This window comes from Schistocerca serialis, chromosome 9, assembly GCF_023864345.2.
Source record: "Schistocerca serialis cubense isolate TAMUIC-IGC-003099 chromosome 9, iqSchSeri2.2, whole genome shotgun sequence".
Taxonomy (NCBI): Eukaryota; Metazoa; Arthropoda; class Insecta; order Orthoptera; family Acrididae; genus Schistocerca; species Schistocerca serialis.
The window spans coordinates 299,051,397-299,072,594 of NC_064646.1; the positions used below are offsets into that span (position 1 = coordinate 299,051,397).

Genomic DNA, 21,198 nt, shown 5'->3' on the forward strand with positions numbered 1-21,198 from the left:
TATATTTAGCCATATTTGTAATTTTTCCTTTAGGAATGGTCAGTTTTCTAAATGATTAAAGTACTCAGTAGTAAATCCGCTTTATAAAAAGGAAGAAAGGGATAATGTAGATAATTTTAGACCTATTTATATGCCATCAGTGTTTGCTAAAGTTATTGAAAAGGCTATGTATGTAAGGATAATTGATCATTTTATATGATTTGTTATCACATGTACAGTTCGGCTTTAGAAGTTGTTTAACAACTGAAAGCGCTATATTCTCATTTCTCTGTTAGGTACTGGATGGGTTAAACAAAAGGTTTCGAACGCTAGGCACATGTTTTGATTTAACTAAGGCGTTTGTGTTGATCACAAAATATTGCTCCAGAAGTTGGACCATTACAGAATAGAGGGAGTAGCTCACAATTGGTTCACCTCTTACTGTCGCAACAGACAGCAAAAGGTCATTGGGCAGTGCTGGGGCCAGTCCTGTTACTTATTTATATAAATGATATGCTCTATAATATTACAGGTAACTCTGTAATATTTTTGTTTGCTGATGACACTAGCTTGGTAGTAAAGGATGTTGTGTGTAACATTGGCTCAGTTTCAAATAGTGCAGTTCATGACATAAGTTCATGGCTTGTAGAAAATAAACTAATGCTAAATCACAGTAAGACTCAGTTTTTACGGTTTCTAACACACAGTTCAACAAAACCTGACATTTTAATTGCACGGAATGGGCATGTGATCTCGTGAAACTAAACAGTTCAAATTTGTAGGTGTTCAGATAGGTAGTAAACTGTTGTGGAAAGCCCAAGTTCAGGATTTTGTTCAAAGACTTAATGCTGCTATTTTTACTATTCGAATGATATCTGAAGTAAGTGATCATTCAACATGAAAATTAATCTACTTTTTTTTATTTTCATGGTATGAATATAATAGAGGGAAACATTCCACGTGGGAAAAATATATTTAAAAACAAAGATGATGTGACTTACCATACGAAAGCGCTGGCAGGTCGATAGAAACACAAACAAACACATACATACACACAAAATACTAGCTTTCGCAACCAATGGTTGCTTCGTCAGGAAAGAGGGAAGGAGAGGGAAAGACGAAAGGATGTGGGTTTTAAGGGAGAGGGTAAGGAGTCATTCCAATCCCGGGAGCGGAAAGACTTACCTTAGGGGGAAAAAAGGACAGGTATACACTCGCGCACACATACACATATCCATCTGCACATACACAGACACAAGCAGACATTTGTAAAGGCAAAGTGTTTGGGCAGAGATGTCAGTCGAGGCGGAAGTACAGAGGCAAAGATGTTGAAAGACAGGTGAGGTTTGAGCGGCGGCAACTTGAAAATAGCGGAGGTTGAGGCCTGGCGGATAACGAGAAGAGAGGATATACTGAAGGGCAAGTTCCCATCTCCGGAGTTCTGACAAGTTGGTGTTAGTGGGAAGTATCCAGATAACCCGGACGGTGTAACACTGTGCCAAGATGTGCTGGCTGTGCACCAAGGCATGTTTAGCCACAGGGTGATCCTCATTACCAACAAACACTGTCTGCCTGTGTCCATTCATGCTAATGGACAGTTTGGTGCTGGTCATTCCCACATAGAAAGCTTCACAGTGTAGGCAGGTCAGTTGGTAAATCACGTGGGTGCTTTCACACGTGGCTCTGCCTTTGATCGTGTACACCTTCCGGGTTACAGGACTGGAGTAGGTGGTGGTGGGAGGGTGCATTGGACAGGTTTTACACTGGGGGCGGTTACAAGGGTAGGAGCCAGAGGGTAAGGAAGGTGGTTTGGGGATCCATTTTCTTGTGCAGAAAGGTGTGCAGTATACAGCTGCATCCATTTTCAATAAGCTACCCCAAGAATTCAAAAATCTTAGCAGTAATCCAAGAGCTTTCAATTTTGTGTGTATGTATGTGTTTGTTTGTCTTTCTATCGACCTGCAAGCGCTTTCGTATGGTAAGTCACATCATCTTTGTTTTTAAATATATTTTTTTTATTTTCATTCGCTTACGTCATATGGTACTGTATTTTGGGGTAATTCTTCCCATTCTAAAAAGATATTTTGGCTCAGAAACAGGCGGTTCGAGCAATAAGTGGTGTAACTTCACGAACCTCTTGTCGACCACTGTTCATGAGTCTGCGTATTTTGACATTGGCCTCTCAGTATATATATTCCTTACTGTCATTTCTTGTTAACAGTATTAGCTTATTCCTAAGAATAAGCAGCTTCAACTCAGTTAATACTTGGCAGAAATCAAACCTGTATTTGGATCGGACTTCCTTAACTCTTGTGCAGAAAGGTGTGCAGTATACTGCTGCATCCATTTTCAATAAGCTACCCCAAGAATTCAAAAATCTTAGCAGTAATCCAAGAGCTTACAAATCAAAACTGAAGAGTTTCCTCATGGGTCACTCCTTCTATTGTGTCGAGGAGTTCTTTGGAAAATTAAGCTGATTCTTGTTGTATTGTTGATTGCATTTACTTAAACTCATGGCTTGACTTTTTCGGGTTCATAAACATTTCCTTTTTATCTGTTATTACTTTTATGTTGTAATTTCATGTACTGACACTTCCATGACCTTGGAGATTTGCTCCTCAATTTGGTCCTACGGAACTTGACGTGTAAATAAAATAAATAAATAAAATCAAAAGGTGACAATGAATGCAAATTGTGTTAAGAAGAGTATTGACAATTGTAAATTTAAAAATGTACAAATAAGTAACTGAGACATGAAGATGTTAATTGATTGTGGGCAGTCAACGTAGTTTGTTATGACAAGAGATTTATGAGATTATGAGTGTTCCAAGTTTCCAAGGTACAGGTGTAATATGATTTGGGCAAAACTTCCTCTATCTGCAAGGGTGTTTTATGAGAATTGTTGAGATTGATGATATGAAAATTCAATCAGATGTTTAAGTTGTTTCTAGAGAGTAGGAATTTAGAAATGGTAGTTGGGATGGAGTTACTATTAGAAAGCCATGGAAGTTGGCATGGAGTTACTATTAGAAAGCCAGAAAGAGAAGCTCATCTTATATCAATCCATATAGCAGACAAACCAGATTTAGATACTGAAAGCTGTGGTAGTAGTGAAACAAAAGAACATATAAATGATTTAGTAACTGATTACACCCCAACAGACAAAGCTTGTCACAATGAAGGTTATTGTGAGAAAAGAGCAACCAACATATGCTAGACCCAGAAGATTGTCACCAGAATGGAAAGAAATTGTTGACAACGAAGTCCACATGAGGCTTGATCAAGGAATAATATAACAAAGTTCATGTGAATATACGAGGCCTGTCTAAAAAGTATCCAACCTTTGGCCAGAAAAATTTTTTCCAATACCTGACTGGGTTGGGACCCTCATCCCCTACAAAGTAGGCCCCTTGTGCTTTCACACACTTAGCCCACTGATCCTTCCACAGCTGGTAACACCTGTGGAAATCATCTTTTGGAAAGGTGCTCAGCTCTGTCGTTCTGTTCTGCTTTCTCTCTTCTGTACTCTCAAAGTGAGACCTTTTCAGTGGCGTCTTCAATTTTGGAAACAACCAGAAGTTGCAAGGAGCCATGTCTGGAGAGTAGGGAGGTTGGCAAACAGCTGTAATTCCATGTTTGGCCAAGAAATTTTGGATGAACTGGGACGAATGTGCGGGGGCTTTGTCGCGATGCAGTTGCCATTTTTTCGCCATCCACATGTCTGGTCTTTTGCGCCAAACTGCATCACGGAGTCGCCGGAGAACATCTTGATAGTACTCCTTTGTCACTGTTTGTCCTTCCAGTGTGATTTGTGATGCACAATACCATGGACACCAAAGAAAACAGTCAGCATCACCTTTATTGCTCCGCACCTGCTGCACTTTCTTCTGCCTTGGAGACTCTGGGTGCGTCCGTTGCGACGACTGTCTTTTTGTTTCTGGGTCGTATCCATACATCCATGACTCATCTCTAGTTATCAGGTGTTCAGAAATGCAGGATCAGTATTGGTGGTGTCCAGAAGGTCCTGTGCAACATCAGAATGGAGGTCTTTTTGTTCCAGTGACAACAACTTAGGCACAAATTTTGCAGCCACTCGGTGCGTGTTCAAATCATCATGCAAAATTGCATATGCAGAATATTTACTCACTCCAACCTCTTGGGCCATCTCCTGCATGGCCAAACAACAATCTGCCATCACCAAATTTTGCACTCTCTCAACAACAGCTGCACTCCCAGCTGCCTGGAGCCTGCCCGAATGGTGGTCACACTCCGCTGATGTGCGGCCATTTTTGAATTGGTTGAACCACTCCTTAATTCATGTTACCCATTGTTTCTTCTCCAAACACCTGCTGAATCTTACGAATTGTTTCGCTTTGAGAATTGCCAAGTTTTTGACAAAATTTGATGCCGTATCTTTGCTCAACAAGTTCAGTCATCTTGAGAGAATCGGTAATCCGGCGAATGCATTTTGTAGCACCTCACTCAGTGATCGACAGGCAGCGACTGATGCGCTGGAAGGCAGGGACAAAATTCACACATGCTCATAAAGGTCTCTTCCTTTACTGTGTACAGTTTACGCCGTACTATCGTCTCTGCTTTGCACGGGAAAATCAAAGGTCGGATACTTTTTAGACAGACCTTGTACTAGCTAGGTTGTAATTGTAAAAAAGAAAAATGAAGAGTGCAAAGACTACAGAAAATTAAACAAAATCACAGTGGAAGATCATTACCCATTGCCTCTCATAGATGATGCATTTGATTATCGAATCCACATGCAGTGTGCCACCATTTTATAAATACTTTTTTGCATTGGCTCTAAGAGAACATTATGTTTTTTGCATGGGCAGTGTTAAAAAGACCAACAAAGGGTGATGATGAGGCAAGCCAGTGAGGCTTGATTTACTGTTAAAAAACTAAAGCAGTATACAACTTGGAAATTAATTTTTCAAAAAGCCAGTTCTTGAAAAGCACTGTTGAGTTTCGTGATATGTTTCACAATGTGGAAAAATCCAGCCTTCTGAAAAGACAGTAGCTGTTCAACACTGTCGAGAACGAAAATCTGTTTCAGGAATTCAACGTTTCCTGGGACTAACAGGATACTTTAGGAAGTTTATCTTAAATTAAATTCAATATTTCTTCTGTTACCCAAGGATTTCTACTAGCCCTCATCTTTTTACCTACTTGATCCTCTGCTACCTTCACTACTTCATCCCTCAGAGCTACCTATTCTTCTTCTACTGTATTTCTTTCCCCCATTCCTGTCAATTGTTCCCTTATGCTCTCCCTGAAACTCTGTACAACCTCTGGCTCTTTCAGTTTATCCAGGTCCCATCTCCTTAAATTCCCACCTTTTTGCAGTTTCTTCAGTTTTAATGTACAGTTCATAACCAATAGATTGTGGTCAGAGTCCACATCTTCCCCTGGAAATGTCTTAAAATTTAAAACCTGGTTTCTAAATCTCTGTCATACCATTATATATTAATTGATGAAAGGAGAAAATACAAAAATGTAGTAAGTGAAGCAGGCAAAAGGGAATACAAAGATCTCAAAAATGAGATCAACAGGAAGTGCAAAATGGCTAAGCAGGGATGGCTAGAGGACAAATGTAAGGATGTAGAGGCTTATCTCACTAGGGGTAAGATAGATACTGCCTACCAGAAAATTAAAGAGACCTTTGGAGAAAAGAGAGCCACTTGTGTGAATATCAAGAGCTCAGATGGAAACCCAGTTCTAAGCAAAGAAGGGAAAGCAGAAAGGTGGAAGGAGTATATAGAGGGTCTATACAAAGGCGATGTACTTGAGGACAATATTATGGAAATGGAAGAGGGTGTAGATGAAGATGAAATGGGAGATACGATACTGCGTGAAGAGTTTGACAGAGCACTGAAAGACCTGAATCAAAACAAGGCCCCGGGAGTAGACAACATTCCATTTGAACTACTGACAGCCTTGGGAGAGCCAGTTCTGACAAAACTGTACCACCTGGTGAGCAAGATGTATGAGACAGGCGAAATACCCTCAGACTTCAAGAAGAAAATAATAATTCCAATCCCAAAGAAAGCAGGTGTTGACAGATGTGAAAATTACCGACTATCAGTTTAATAAGTCACAGCTGCAAAATACTAATGCAAATTCTTTACAGACGAATGGAAAAACTGGTAGAAGCCGACCTCGACGAAGATCAGTTTGGATTCCGCAGAAATGATGCAATACGTGAGGCAATACTGACCCTACGACTTATCTTAGAAAATAGATTAAGGAAAGGCAAACCTACAATTCTAGCAATTGTAGACTTAGAGAAAGCTTTTGACAATGTTGACTGGAATACTCTCTTTCAAATTCTAAAGGTGGCAGGGGTAAAATACAGGGAGCGAAAGGCTATTTACAATTTGTACAGAAACCAGATGGCAGTTATAAGAGTCGAGGGGAATGAAAGGGAAGCAGCGGTTGGGAAGGGAGTGAGACAGGGTTGTAGCCTATCTCTGATGTTATTCAATCTGTATACTGAGCAAGCAGTAAAGGAAACAAAAGAAAAATTTGGAGTAGGTATTAAAATCCATGGAGAAGAAATAAAAATGTTGAGGTTCACCGATGACATTGTAATTCTGTCAGAGACATCAAAGGACTTGAAAGAGCAGTTGAACGGAATGGACAGTGCCTTGAAAGGAGGATATAAGATGAACATCAACAAAAGCAAAACGAGGATAATGGAATGTAGACGAATTAAATCGGATAATGCTGAGGGAATTAGATTAGGAAATGAGACACTTAACAGTAGTAAAGGAGTTTTGCTATTTGGGGAGCAAAATAACTGATGATGGTCGAAGTAGAGAGGATATAAAATGTAGACTGGCAATGGGAAGGAAAGCATTTCTGAAGAAGAGAAATTTGTTAACATCGAGTATAGATTTAAATGTCAGGAAGTCATTTCTTAAAGTATTTGTATGGAGTGTAGCCATGTATGGAAGTGAAACATGGATGATAAATAGTTTGGACAAGAACAGAATAGAAGCTTTCGAAATGTGGTGCTACAGAAGAATGCAGAAGAATGCTGAAGATTGGATGGGTAGATCACATAACTGATGAGGAGGTATTGAATAGAATTGGGGAGAAGAGGAGTTTGTGGCACAACTTGACAAGAAGAAGGGACCGGTTGGTAGGACATGTTCTGAGGCATCAAGGGATCACAAATTTAGCATTGGAAGGCAGTGTGGAGGGTAAAAACGGTAGAGGGAGACCAAGAGATGAATACACTAAGCAGATTCAGAAGGATGTAGGTTGCAGTAAGTACTGGGAGATGATGAAGCTTGCACAGTATAGAGTAGTATGGAGAGCTGCATCAAACCAGTCTCAGGACTGAAGACAACAACAACAACATCTTAAATTACTCTACAATTGCCAGGCCTCTGAGTGATATACTGAGGCATAATCTAAAATAGGTGTTTGAAGGAAAGCAGAGGCAAGAATTTAAGACACTACGTGATGTCGTTTCATCAGATTCAGTTTTGAAAATCAACAACCCAAAATGCAAAACTGAACTACATCAAGATGCAGGCAAAGAATGTTTCAGAGCCATGTTATTACAAAAATCTCCAGATGATAAGTTCCATCCAGTCTCATATATGAGTGAAAAAAACACCACTGCCACAAGAGGAAAAATACAGAAGTTACAAGCTTGAAGTTGTGGCTATTGTCCGTGCTACTCTGGGTGTATATACTAGGAATATCTTTTTAAATTGAATGGACTGTGCTGGATTCCAAAAGATTATGTATGAGAAGGACCTGTCACCAAGAAGAGCAAAATAGGCTTTAGTCTTGGAAGAGCATACCTACACCATCCAACACAAATATGGCACTAGGATGAAGCATGTAGATGTTTTATGTCATTGTGTGAATGTACTGTTTGGTTTTGCAGATGGTTTAATTGCTAGAATCAGGAAAGCTCAAGGAAGGATCATAATTTGGCAGCAATCAAGAGCATTGTCAAAGAATTGTCTTATGAAAATTTTTTAATGAGAGTTGGAATTCTTTTAAAGTTCTGTGATGGAAGAGTTTTAGTATTATGTGCATTATGCAGTGTGAAATAGTTAAGCTTGTGCATAACAAAGGACATACACAGTTAAGGGAACTGAAGAGGATGTAAAACAAAGTTATTATATACCAGATTTGACTGACAAGGTGAAAAGAGTGATCTCCAGTTGTGTAAAATGTTTAATTGTGAATAAGAAATCAGGTAACAAGGAAAATTTATTTCATCCCTTATTCAAAGAAAGTGCACTGTTATATATTTATCACATGGATTGTATTGGACCTCTTCAGTCAATTCACATTCTGAGCATTATGGACACATACCAAGTTTGCTCGGTTATATACTGTAAACACTACAAAATCAACAGATGCAATTAGTAAGGTGGAATTACAGTAAGGTAATTTTTGGAATCTAAGTAATTACCGATAGAGGGCTTCCTTTACTTCTCAAAGATTCAAGGAGTACTACTTTACAGAAGTAATTGAGCACATTTTAATAATGACAGGGCTCCTTAGAGCCAATGGACAAATTGAGAGAATTAGTTCTACTTAGGCTCTGATAATTGATAAGCTTAATGGGGATAATGCCAATGACTGGCATAAGGTGGTACCGTCAGTCCAAAGGGCCACAAATTCAACGTGCCACAGAAGCTTTGGGAAAACACCATTTCACTTTTGATAGAAATTAAGATGCACTCACAGACTGATCTTCACATCACAATTTTATTTGAAGAGCAAAATTATTAATTAATTTGAAGAAAGATGCAAAAAAACTAAAGGAAACTGTAAGCTACAAATCAGCAAGTTGCGAGAAGAAAACCACACTAGCTTCTACAGAGGCTGGAAGAAAGCCTTCAGGTACAAAGCTGATGACCTAGTGATAATAAAACGGCCTGATGGCAATAAAAGGAGCACACACTGGGCCAAAATTAAAGCTGAAGGTTAAGAGTCTAGGTCCCTACTGAGTAACAAACATTAAAACAAATGATACCTATGGTGTGTGCTGAGAAGGTGGTAACCATGAGGGTCTCAGGTTAGAGTTCAATATTAGAGTTTGTAACTGTGAGAATAGTAAGTAGTTCTGCATGAAAGTCAAATGATCGAGGCATATATGATCAAAGTTTTCATTTACCTTTGACAAATCTCCAGTGTGTCCTTCACCGAAAGTGCAACAACCATCCAGGCGATAACTCACCCCACACTTTTACAAGCATGTCTGTGTTCAGCACTGATGCTGTGCTGCACTGGATTCAGTCTTCTGACAGTTAAGTGTTGTCTTGGCCATTGAATGTTTATATAGTGTAAACAGTTGCCATATGTATTTTTTGGTCAGGTATGTGAAACAATTTTGCTGTTGTAGCTGATGGGGATAATGGTGGTGGTGGTGGTAACCTGGAGTTGTTGGTGGGGTGAGGCACATACACAGGGTCGTAAGAATTCTGAAAGACACATTTGGTGAGTTCAGGTGACCTTGGAGGCCAGTGTAGTGTGAAATCTGTGCACTCCTTATGGCTGCTTTGAGCTGTAGGAGGCACAGTGCTGTATTCTCAATGAAAATTGTGCCACACCTGTTGAAACAGACAATTCAAAATGTCTGTTATTGCTATGTTATTTCCTTGTTGATAGAGAGAGCTGCTCAGAATGACATCAAATTTAAACGGAATGTTGTCGAAGAAGAACAAATTTTTAAGGAAACAAAAAAAATTTAACAAAAATTTTCCCACTAAATTATGCTGTAAGAGTCATAATGTAAATGGGTTCGGCTGTAAATGACAGAAGAATCGCAATACAATGTCTGTGTTGAAAGTTGTACATTAAACCAATCATGCTGTGTAATTTGCACTCATGCACAAGTTTGGCATTCAACAGTTATGACACTGTTAGCCCACCCACCTTGGCAAGGTTGTACCACATCGGATGGGAAAAATGGGTTTAGATTGTCCTGAGACCAATAGCCACAAAAAAAGCAACAAATGAAATGGGTTTTTAATTGTGAAACTGGCACAAGACGTGTTTGGTATGCTGTCCACCGTTTTCTGCCACAAGTCGAAATTGAGAAACAAAATGTTATACAACAGATTGGAGTGTCTCAGGGATCAAGTCAGAATGTGTTTGCACAGTGTGTGCCTTCAAATCATCAGTAAACAGAGCACTGAACACAGCATCTTCCAGATAGCCCCGCAGCCAGAAGTCACAGAGATTAAGTTAAGTTTATGTGGAGAGTGAGGCTGTAGGGAAATGACAGCTGATAATTCTAGCATTTTGAAAATGCCTCTGCAGTAGTTGCTGTATTAACTGTGCAATATGTGGCAGAGTGCCATCTTTCAGAAAAATGGTTCCACCCACACACCCAAGCTGTTGAGGGGTTGGAATGATGTTGGTAACGCAAAATATTCACATAGCAATTATGAGTGACATTGTAAGTAACAGGACTCACAGGATCTATCTCCTCAAAAAAATATTGTCATACGATAAATAATGCCATCAACCTACACCAAATAATTACCTTTGCAGAATGAAGCTGTAACTATTGATGTGCAAGTGGATTTTCTGTGGCACATATTATGCAGTATTGTGGATTACCATATCCTTGGAGATAGAAATAGGCTTCGTCTGTCCACAGAATGTTCTGTTGCTATTCATTGTCCACTTCCATGAGAGCAATAAATTATAGAGCAGACATTTGTCTTACTGGCAGGTCAGCATGAAGCAACTCTTAGACATGGGTAATTTTGTACGGATAACAATGCAGAACGTTTTGTAAAATTTTATTCACTATTCTCATAGGCATGTTCATAGTTCCGGCAGTTCCCTGTGCACTGCATGTTTGCACATCACCGCTTGATCCCTAATGACATCGAGTCAAGTGCTTTCCTCCCTCTGCCACATTGCACTTTGAAAGAACATGTCTTTTTGAATTTTGTGGTTGTTTTCTCTAGACCCTTAGCAGACATCTGACCAACACCCTGTTTCATACCCTTGAATATCCAGAACTCATTACCAGCAGTGCGCAATTCTGCATTGAGGTAGTCATGTCAAGTGTCTCAGAAGCAAACAGAGGAACAACTGCGTACCCTGTCTCTTTTATTTAATTGCTGCTTATAGTGCCATCTAGGGATCAAATTGTTGTTAATTTTTTTGTTTCCACAATGTTTCCCCCTTCTTTGATGATATTCCATTCAAATTTGATGCCATTCTGAGAAGTGATTCTTTTTTTACAGTGTTTTGAAATTGGAACCTAAATTGTAACCATCCTGTACATTGTTACTTAGTGTTCTATTGACATGTTGCGCGCGCACGCACACACACACACACACACACACACACACACACACACACACACACACCAGAGAGAGAGAGAGAGAGAGAGAGAGAGAGAGAGAGAGAGAGAGAGAGAGAGAATATTACAGTACTGGAATTTCACATCCTTACAATAACTACTGGCCATCTGTTCTGTCTCACTGTAATTTTATAAATCAGGTTCTCTGAATTACTGATATATATTTGATCTCACTAAATTTGTTTATGCAAGAAAAGCAAATACTCTTAAATTTTAAAGCGTAAGAAATAAACAGTTACGAAAGCAACACAGAATGACAGGAGATTAGTAGTGATGCAGGTCTAGCTACCAGACCTTGGTGAAATGGGCAGAATTCCATAGTGGCCAGATACCAAACACATCAGAGAGCATAATCGTATTGGAAAAAGCTCCACGCACATGTGGATGCATGTCGGAAGATTTTGGGTAATGACTGACAGTGGATGTGTGAAGTAGCATGCATGCTTTATAATTATGTGTGAAGGAAAGACATAACCATTGGAGAAACAGTGAAATGAGTGATGCTAGAGTTACCAACTCAAAATTATCAAAATCAGGACAGTATCTCACAAGATGCAGGACTATTTTTTTAAAAAAAGCCTGGAAATTTATATTAGAACAATAAATTGTTTTTATTTTACAAAGTGGGGTAATAAAAACGCTCTAATCTCAATATGAGTGGAAAATAATACTCTGAAATTGTGCTGTAGTATTAAACAATGCTATTTAATTGTTACAAATGCAATGCAACTGTCTTGAAGTAAGTTTTAGTCTCTTCCAGCTGTGTTTCCTCTGACAGTGTATTTTTCAGTAGAACGCACTACTGGGTGAAGAGTCCAGTGTTATGTTGAACAATATAATTACAAACTTCCTCACAAGCCATATCCTAGAAATTGTACTTGACCAGTAAAAATAATTTGACTGAGTCTGTCAACAAACTGGTCCACTGAGCAGCTATGAGAGAAAACACACATTCAATAGGAACATTGCTTCCAGGAACTGCAAAAAAAAATTGGCAAATTTCCAAAATTTCGGAAAATGTTTCAACATTTTGATACTTTTTAAACAAAGAATATCACTGTTAGTTTGAGAATTTGCACTGTCTATCTCTGGTATCACTATCTGCCTGAGAAGGCAACAGACTTCTAATTAGTAGGATGCAGTCGTACACAGTGACAGTACTTCTCTAAATTTCTCAGTGAATCAGCACTTCTAAACGTGAAAATCTACAAAAACTCCACCTTCAAATATTCACTAACTAGCTTTTGTCTCAAGGCCATGAAAATATCAAGATAATGCTTGACAAACTGTTACATCTCAAATTAAGATATTGTGAATGTCAAATACGAATGCAGCATTTCACCAATTACTACCAAACCTCATAAAAAAAATTATGTAGCTGAGTGTGTGCAGATTATAATTCAGTACAGGTGTGTTACATTGCAATTTGTTAGATGATGAAATGCAACCTCGTTACAAAAAAAGCTGGACTTTCTTAAAAAATAAAAAAATACTGACCAGAGATTAAAAAAAAATCAAAAAGTCAGACAGTTGGTCACTTGACATTGCAATTTAAAAAGTGAAGAAGCTAGATAGATTAAGATGTACAGATATTCACCAGCAAAGTCATGAAATAGAAAGCAGAGTATTTCTTTGGTAATTACTTTAGTTAGAGCTTGTTTCTGTGAAGTTCAGTGAAATTGACAATGACCCTAAGAATCTGAGTTCTGACTATCAGGGTGTTACCCTGCATTCCATTGTTTCACATGGGATCAACAGGCATTGTTGTGTACTAGGGTATGTCCTGTACTGCTACTTTTCATGGTGTTATCATGTTCAACAAGTTTCCTCCATTCTGCCCTCTCCAGCACAATTCGTCATCATCATCATCTAACTCTGAGAGACTTTATATCTTCTTCCACATTGTCTGTCCACCACTTTCATGACATTCCTCTCTGCCTTCTTCCAGTTGGTCTTCATGCAGAACCATTTTTAGGTGTGTGTCCAGTATCCATTGTAGGGACGTGGTCAAGCCAGACTGTTCTCCTACTTTTTATTGCTCTTACAGTTTCAGCTCCTTGCATGAGGTGATCTAGCTCAGTGTTCATTCTAGATCTCCAAAAACCATTGTTATATTTGACTGTGCCATAGATCTTGCACAGAACACTGCATACAAATATCCTGAGCTGCTTCTCATCAGTAGTTGTTATTGTCCATGTTTCAGAGCCATGGGTTACAACTAGCCTGATCTTGATCTTATAAATTTGAAGTTTCAGTTGTGTATTTAATAACCTAGAGACCAACAATTTCTTAAAAGTATGGAAGCATCAATAACCACTTAGGGTGGTTAATGTTCAGAATTGAAATGTTCAGAATTGAAACCAGCTGCTGGTAGTTTATTCAAGTTATTATTTTCCTTCCTGGTGAAGCTCACGTACTTGGTCTTCATTTCATTACTACTAAGGCCTCTAGGTAATGTGACTTCTTTCAGCTCATATTGTTCTCTCTACTGGAGCTCTTCTACTAATAATTGTTACATCAGGAACATATGCACATATCTAGGTTGATTTTATGCATATGTAACCATATATTTGAAGCTTTTTAATGCTTGCTTCGGGAGTCAGCTTAAAAAGCACTGTAGAGAGGGCATCGCCTTGCCTGACTCCTTTACTAATGCCAAACCATTTACTGAGTTCTCCATTCACTCACACTGCAGCCTTGTACCAGCCATTTTTTTCTTGGATAAGTGTAACATATGTGATATACCAAGCAGTTGCAAATCATTAAGCATTTCTGTCCTATCAAGACTATCAAAGGCGTGCTTGGGTCTACATAGAGGTGGTTGTTGTTGTTGTTGTTGTTGTTGTTGTCTTCAGTCCTGAGACTGGTTTGATGCAGCTCTCCATGCTACTCTATCCTGTGCAAGCTTCTTCATCTCCCAGTACTTACTGCAACCTACATCCTTCTGAATCTGCTTAGTGTATTCATCTCTTGGTCTCCCTCTACCGTTTTTACCCTCCACACTGCCCTCCAATGCTAAATTTGTGATCCCTTGATGCCTCAGAACATGTCCTACCAACCGGTCCCTTCTTCTTGTCAAGTTGTGCCACAAACTCCTCTTCTTCCCAATTCTATTCAATACCTCCTCATTAGGTATGTGATCCACCCATCTAATCTTCAGCATTCTTCTGTAGCACCACATTTCGAAAGCATCTATTCTGTTCTTGTCCAAACTATTTATCGTCCATGTTTCACTTCCATACATGGCTACACTCCATACAAATACTTTCAGAAACGACTTTCTGACACTTAAATCTATACTCGATGTTAACAAATTTCTCTTCTTCAGAAACGCTTTCCTTACCATTGCCAGTCTACATTTTATATCCTCTCGACTTCGACCATCATCAGTTATTTTGCTCCCCAAATAGCAAAACTCCTTTACTACTGTAAGTGTCTCATTTTCTAATCTAATTCCTTCAGCATCACCCGACTTAATTCGACTACATTCCATTATCTTCGTTTTGCTTATGTTGATGTTCATCTTATATCCTCCTTTCAAGACACTGTCCATTCCATTCAACTGCTCTTCCAAGTCCTTTGCTGTCTCTGACAGAATTACAATGTCATCGGCGAACCTCAACGTTTTTATTTCTTCTCCATGGATTTTAATACCTACTCCAAATTTTTCTTTTGTTTCCTTTACTGCTTGCTCAGTATACAGATTGAATAACATCAGAGATAGGCTACAACCCTGTCTCACTCCCTTCCCAACCGCTCCTTCCCTTTCATGCCCCTCGACTCTTATAACTGCCATCTGGTTTCTGTACAAATTGTAAATAGACTTTCGCTACTTGTATTTTACCCCTGCCACCTTTAGAATTTGAAAGAGAGTATTCCAGTCAACATTGTCAAAAGCTTTCTCTAAGTCTACAAATGCTAGAATTAGGTTTGCCTTTTCTTAATCTATTTTCTAAGATAAGTCGTAGGGTCAGTATTGCCTCACGTGTTCCAACATTTCTACGGAATCCAAACTGATCTTCGCTGAGGTCGGCTTCTACCAGTTTTTCCATTCGTCTGTAAAGAATTCGTGTTAGTATTTTGCAGCTGTGACTTATTAAACTGATAGTTCGGTAATTTTCACATCTGTCAACACCTGCTTTCTTTGGGATTGGAAGTATTATATTCATCTTGAAGTCTGAGGGTATTTCGCCTGTCTCATACATCTTGCTCACCAGATGGTAGAGTTTTGTCAGGACTGGCTCTCCCAAGGCCGTCAGTAGTTCCAATGGAATGTTGTCTACTCACGGGGCCTTGTTTTGATTCAGGTCTTTCAGTGCTCTGTCAAACTCTTCACGCAGTATCGTATCTCCCATTTCATCTTCATCTACACCCTCTTCCATTTCCATAATATTGTCCTCAAGTACATCGCCCTTGTATAGACCCTCTATATACTCCTTCCACCTTTCTGCTTTCCCTTCTTTGCTTAGAACTGGGTTTCCATCTGAGCTCTTGATATTCATACAAGTGGCTCTCTTTTCTCCAAAGGTCTCTTTAATTTTCCTGCAGGCAGTATCCATCTTACCCTAGTGAGATAAATCCTTACATTTGTCCTCTAGCCATTCCTGCTTAGCCATTTTGCACTTCCTGTCGATTTCATTTTTGAGACGTTTGTGTTCCCTTTTGCCTGCTTCATTTACTGTGTTTTTATATTTTCTCCTTTCATCAATTAAATTCAATATTTCTTGTGTTAACCCAATGATTTCTACTAGCCCTCGTCTTTTTACCTACTTGATCCTCTGCTGCCTTCACTACTTCATCCCTCAGAGCTACCCATTCTTCTTCTACTGTATTTCTTTCCCCCATTCCTGTCAATTGTTCCCTTAAGCTCTCCCTGAAACTCTGTGCAACCTCCGGTTCTTTCAGTTTATCCAGGTCCCATCTCCTTAAATTCCCACCTTTTTGCAGTTTCTTCAGTTTTAATGTACAGTTCATAACCAATAGATTGTGGTCAGAGTCCACATCTTCCCCTGGAAATGTCTTAAAATTTAAAACCTGGTTCCTAAATCTCTGTCTTACCATTATATAATCTATCTGATACCTTCTAGTATCTCCAGGATACTTCCATGTATACAACCTTCTTTTATGATTCTTGAACCAAGTGTTAGCTATACATAGAAGTTATGAAGTTCAATATAATACTCAAATGCTTTTTCATGTATTTCCTTCAGCACAAATACCTGATCTGTTGTTGACCTATTAGGCCAAAATCCGCACTGACATTGTCCTAGAATCTCTTCTGCATATGGAACTAGCCTGTTGTAGGTAATGCCAGAGGGAATCATATAGGTTACATTCAGCAGGGCAATTCCATGGTAATTCAAACAAGAAGTCTTGTCTCCTTTCGTATGGATTGGTTGGATTACCCCTAAGATCCACCCTTCTGGGATTCTTTCCTGCTTCCATATCAACTTCATAAGTTTGTGGATTCACTTATGAAGAGCAGTTCCCCCATTTTTCAATAGTTCTGCACTTTTTCCATCAGTTCCTGGGGCTTTGGAGTTTTTTTTAGATAATGCTCTACCTTCTCTAATGTCTGTTCATATATCTCTGGATCTGCAGCGTAACAGAGTGGCAGCACACTCCTGATATGATTTCCCTCCAGAATTCCCTTGAGTATTCTCTCCATCTGTCCAGAAGTCTTGTTTTTATGTCAGCAAATTTCCCTCTTTGTCTTTACATGCTGTTATCTTTGGTCTATGTTTTTGAGTTCCTTCTTTAATTTTCGTATGAAGTATTCTGCTCTCATTACTTGATAGTGCTCTTCCATCTCCTCTGCCTTTCTCCCTATGACTTCCTTTTTTTCTGCTACATACCTTTGTTGCTTCTATCCTCTTTTCATTATAAAATGCTTAATTTGATATAGTCTTTCACTGTAAGCACTTAAGTCTTGCTTCCTTTCTCTGTTCCACTGCCTGTCTACATTCATCATAGCAGTCTTCAGTTCTTAGTCTCGGTGTTTCCCTGAGTATTTAATGTGCTGTTGTCAGAATGGCAATTTTGATTGAGTTCCATTCTTTGTCTATATTGTCTTAATAATCTTTTGTTTGTAACCCCTGTCTCAGTCCATTCTGATACTCTTGAACAGTGGACCTATCTTTCAATTGTTCTATATTCCATTTCTTTACTCTGGTACTACTCCCTTTGGCAGCTACAGCAAGTTTCTGCCTCATTTTGCCTCCTGCTAGGTAACTGCCAGAATCTGATTTAGCTCCTCAAAAAGTGCACACATTTCCCTTGCCAGATGCTTGTTTCTTCGGTACCAGTTATGGTCTCTTTGATTTGCTTCATTTCTTACTGGTGTTTTCCAGGTCACTTTGTAGACATTTTGCCTCGGGAAATGGATACTCACTACCTTTAAATTGTTGGCAGGGGCAAATTGGGCAACCATCATATTGTTATTACTAGTTTTAACGTGCAGACTTTCCTTACTGTACAACATGCTTCTGGGTGTCTCTTCTCTGCAGAGTTTGGCATTATAGTCACCAAGGAGTGTTTTAGAGTCACATCTAGGTATTCTATCCGAAACATCTCGTAGCTAATTGTAGAAATCTTCTGCCATGTCTTCGTCTGATTCTTCTGTTGGTGCATATACATTCATGAAGATCGCATTGTGAAGTTTGTCTTTGACACACAGAGGAAATATCAAGACAGTGCTTGACAAACTGCAGTACCTCAAATCAAGATATTGTATCCATCAACTATGATTGCAGCATTTCTCCAGTTACACCCAAACCTCACTAAAAATATATAGCTAAATGTGTGCGGCTTATAATTCAGTCCAATTATGCTACACTGAAATTCATTAGATGATGAAATGCAGCTCTTTTACAAGAAAACTGGACTTCTCGAAAAACCAAAAATTCTGACCAGAAATTTAAAAGGAACATTGAAAAGCTGGACCTGTCCGGAAAAAGCAAGACATTTGGCAACCCTAGGTCTTGTTTCAGAAGGTGAAAAGTCTAGATAGATTAATACATTCACCAGCGAAGTCATGAGATAGAAAGCAAAGTATTACTTTAATAATTATTGTAATTTTTGCAGTTAGAGCTGTTTTTGAAGTGCAGTTGAATTGACAATCGAATGATTGATCCTAAGAACCTACAGATGTGAAAGTGGTTATCACACCAGTTGTGACTGTCAGAATGGTACACTGTACTCATTTTTTTCATGTGGGATCAACAGGCATTGTTGTATACTAGAATATATCCTGTGCCCAACCTCCATATTTTCCCACAATGTTAAGTGAAACAGATAACACAGACTTAAATCATGAAAAATGTTCCCTATTATCCTCCATAATATCGCAGTGTAATTTTCAGTGTGACACAGCAGAAAATACTAGAGAGATGACATCTGGAGATATTAGAGTACCCCTCGCCTTGCTACCTGTTTGACGAGCCCTTGTGATTGATTTATATCTAAAAAGGGAAGAACCATTAACGCTTCCAAAAAACATTGCACATTATTTCTACCACAAGCTGCTGTCTTCAATCACTCTATCATTAAATTATATACACTGACATACTGTGCCTGACAGAAGTTTGGAAACTTGACTGTAGCAGGAAATTACAGCAAAGAGTGTATTTATTTCACTGAATTGGATGTGTTGCCATTTGTTTTACTGAACCTTGTGTGAAGTGTAATAATAATTATAATATTGTTACATGGCCGGTCTTCATGAAATGAAACAACTTTAAAAAATTAATTTCAGGAACTGGTTGACATAAATCAGTCGCTGTTGAAAGCTCTTGGAGTATCTCATCCTCGTCTTGATGAAGTTGTGCAGTTAGCTGCAACTGCTGGATTACATGCAAAGCTGACTGGTGCTGGTGGTGGAGGATATGCTTTTGTGTTTTTGTCACCATCAGTAGAAGACAACAGAGTTCAGCTGCTGAAAAGATTACTTGCACAGCATAATTTCCATTACACTGAAACTGGGATTGCAGGTCCAGGTGTTATGCTTCAGGAGGAGCAGGGCACTATTTGATATTGTTGCTGTAAAATATTTGTTTCTGTTACTTCAGACTGTCAAAATATTAGATGTGCTTTATGTATAGAAGCAATGTATCATCATTTATCATGTAAATTGGCACCAATCATGCTCATATATGGATTAATATTCAGAATGCTTGCAGTGGATGCAAGTTTTTCATCTAGTAGAAAATCCTCTGTAGATTATCAGTTGGAGTCTATAATTTCTATTTTATATACAATATTGGAAAGGAATAAAGAAGTTTGGAATGAAATTTTTTTGTGCTGGCGTAAAATTTGCAGAGAAACGGGTGCTTTTCAAATACATTAATTTATATGCCCCTCTGATATAACTTATGTCTTATTTTCAAGCAGAATGTCATTTATTTAATTTTATTAAATTTTTTCAGGTTTTTGTGTTGGAGATAAATCCTAGAAAAATGCTCCTGACAAAATATCAATGGCAATTTTAATGATATTGATATTAATTTCATGCTAAAATACTTATGTATTTAATTCTTTGAATAACTTGATGTTTGCATCAAGCAGTTATTTCTTTGCCTTTGATGTGTATTCAGTTTTGTTGTGTTATTTACATAATTATGATGTACTGGGTATGTATGTGTTTATGTACTGGGCATGTATATGTTTGGCTTTTATCTATGAGCTCACCATTTGAGAATTGTTACATTTATGTTATTTGCAAGATCAGACAAAGAACAAAAAGAAAAATATTTAGCAATAGTTTGAAAAAAAAATATTTTTATGTGCAAAGCTGAGTGCTGGAGCCAGCTAGAAATCACACTTATTTAGAAAACCTGTTTATGTACCTAATAATCGTGCTACATATAAACAGCATTTATTTTAATTGCATTTTTTTCTTTTATACAGTGCACATCTTTTCCTGTAGAAAAGAACAAAATTTTGTGGTATATAATTTGTGTACTATGTTCTATACACAAATCATCAATGTTACTATGTGATGAAAAATGGTTTAATGTATTGTGCCAAATCTGTGTGTTTTTATTGCAGTGCTAGCAGTATGGTGACAAGATCAATTACAGTTTTTTTTTTAATGTAATATTATATGATTAATAGCATTCACAGGATGGCATTAAAAATCTAGCAGTATTTCACTATATTAAATAGAAGAATTGAAGTTTCTTGTAGTAGCATAAAATGCTTGAAGCAAGAATCCCTTCTATCAAATGTTTCCATTTCATTATTCAAGGCAAATTATAAATTTAACTGACATGATTAAAATAAATGACACAAAGTGAAGTACAAAATTTTATTTGTGCTGTGTATAAATTTTACCGATAAACGGGACAGACAAGAAGAGAATAGAAGCTTCTGAATGTTGAAGATGAGATGGGCAGATTAGGTAACTAATGAAGTGGTATTCAATAAGATTGCTTACATTCATGGAGTCATTGAGGGAGGTAGCAGACAATTTTATTATCAAAGCAGATGTTTAAATTGAAACTAGAGTCTGAGTGTACAGAATAAAATTCAGCTTTCAGTTTTGAGTGCATACGTATCCCTACCCCTTTGATTATGTGTAAGTAGGTAATGGTCAGTCACATCATTAGTCTCTTGGAACTCTCTCCCCTGTTGTGGTAAATATTCTTCCCATCAACTTAATTATTTTAGTGTGCGTGCGATAGACGTCCTTCCCACTTCCAATCCATCTTCATATCTAGCAGAGGCTTGCGCTAAACTTAATGGAGCAATTTATTGCTCATTTCATAAAAACTTTTATATTTTCAAATTGCTCCATTTATTGTTCAACTCAAAGAACACTATCAATATCACTGTGGTGTGAAACCTATGAAACT

General features: G+C 38.2%; 1 protein-coding gene across 1 annotated transcript in view; it reads left to right on the forward strand.

Annotated features, from left to right (window-relative positions):
- Positions 1 to 20,228, forward strand: part of LOC126418606 (mevalonate kinase) — a 37,622-nt gene extending 17,394 nt beyond the window's left edge. The window contains exon 4 of the mRNA XM_050085439.1: positions 19,101 to 20,228. Coding sequence (XP_049941396.1) covers positions 19,101 to 19,376 — 276 coding nt within the window. The 3' untranslated portion in view covers positions 19,377 to 20,228. The remainder of the gene's footprint in view (positions 1 to 19,100) is intronic.
- Positions 20,229 to 21,198: the final 970 nt, after the last annotated feature.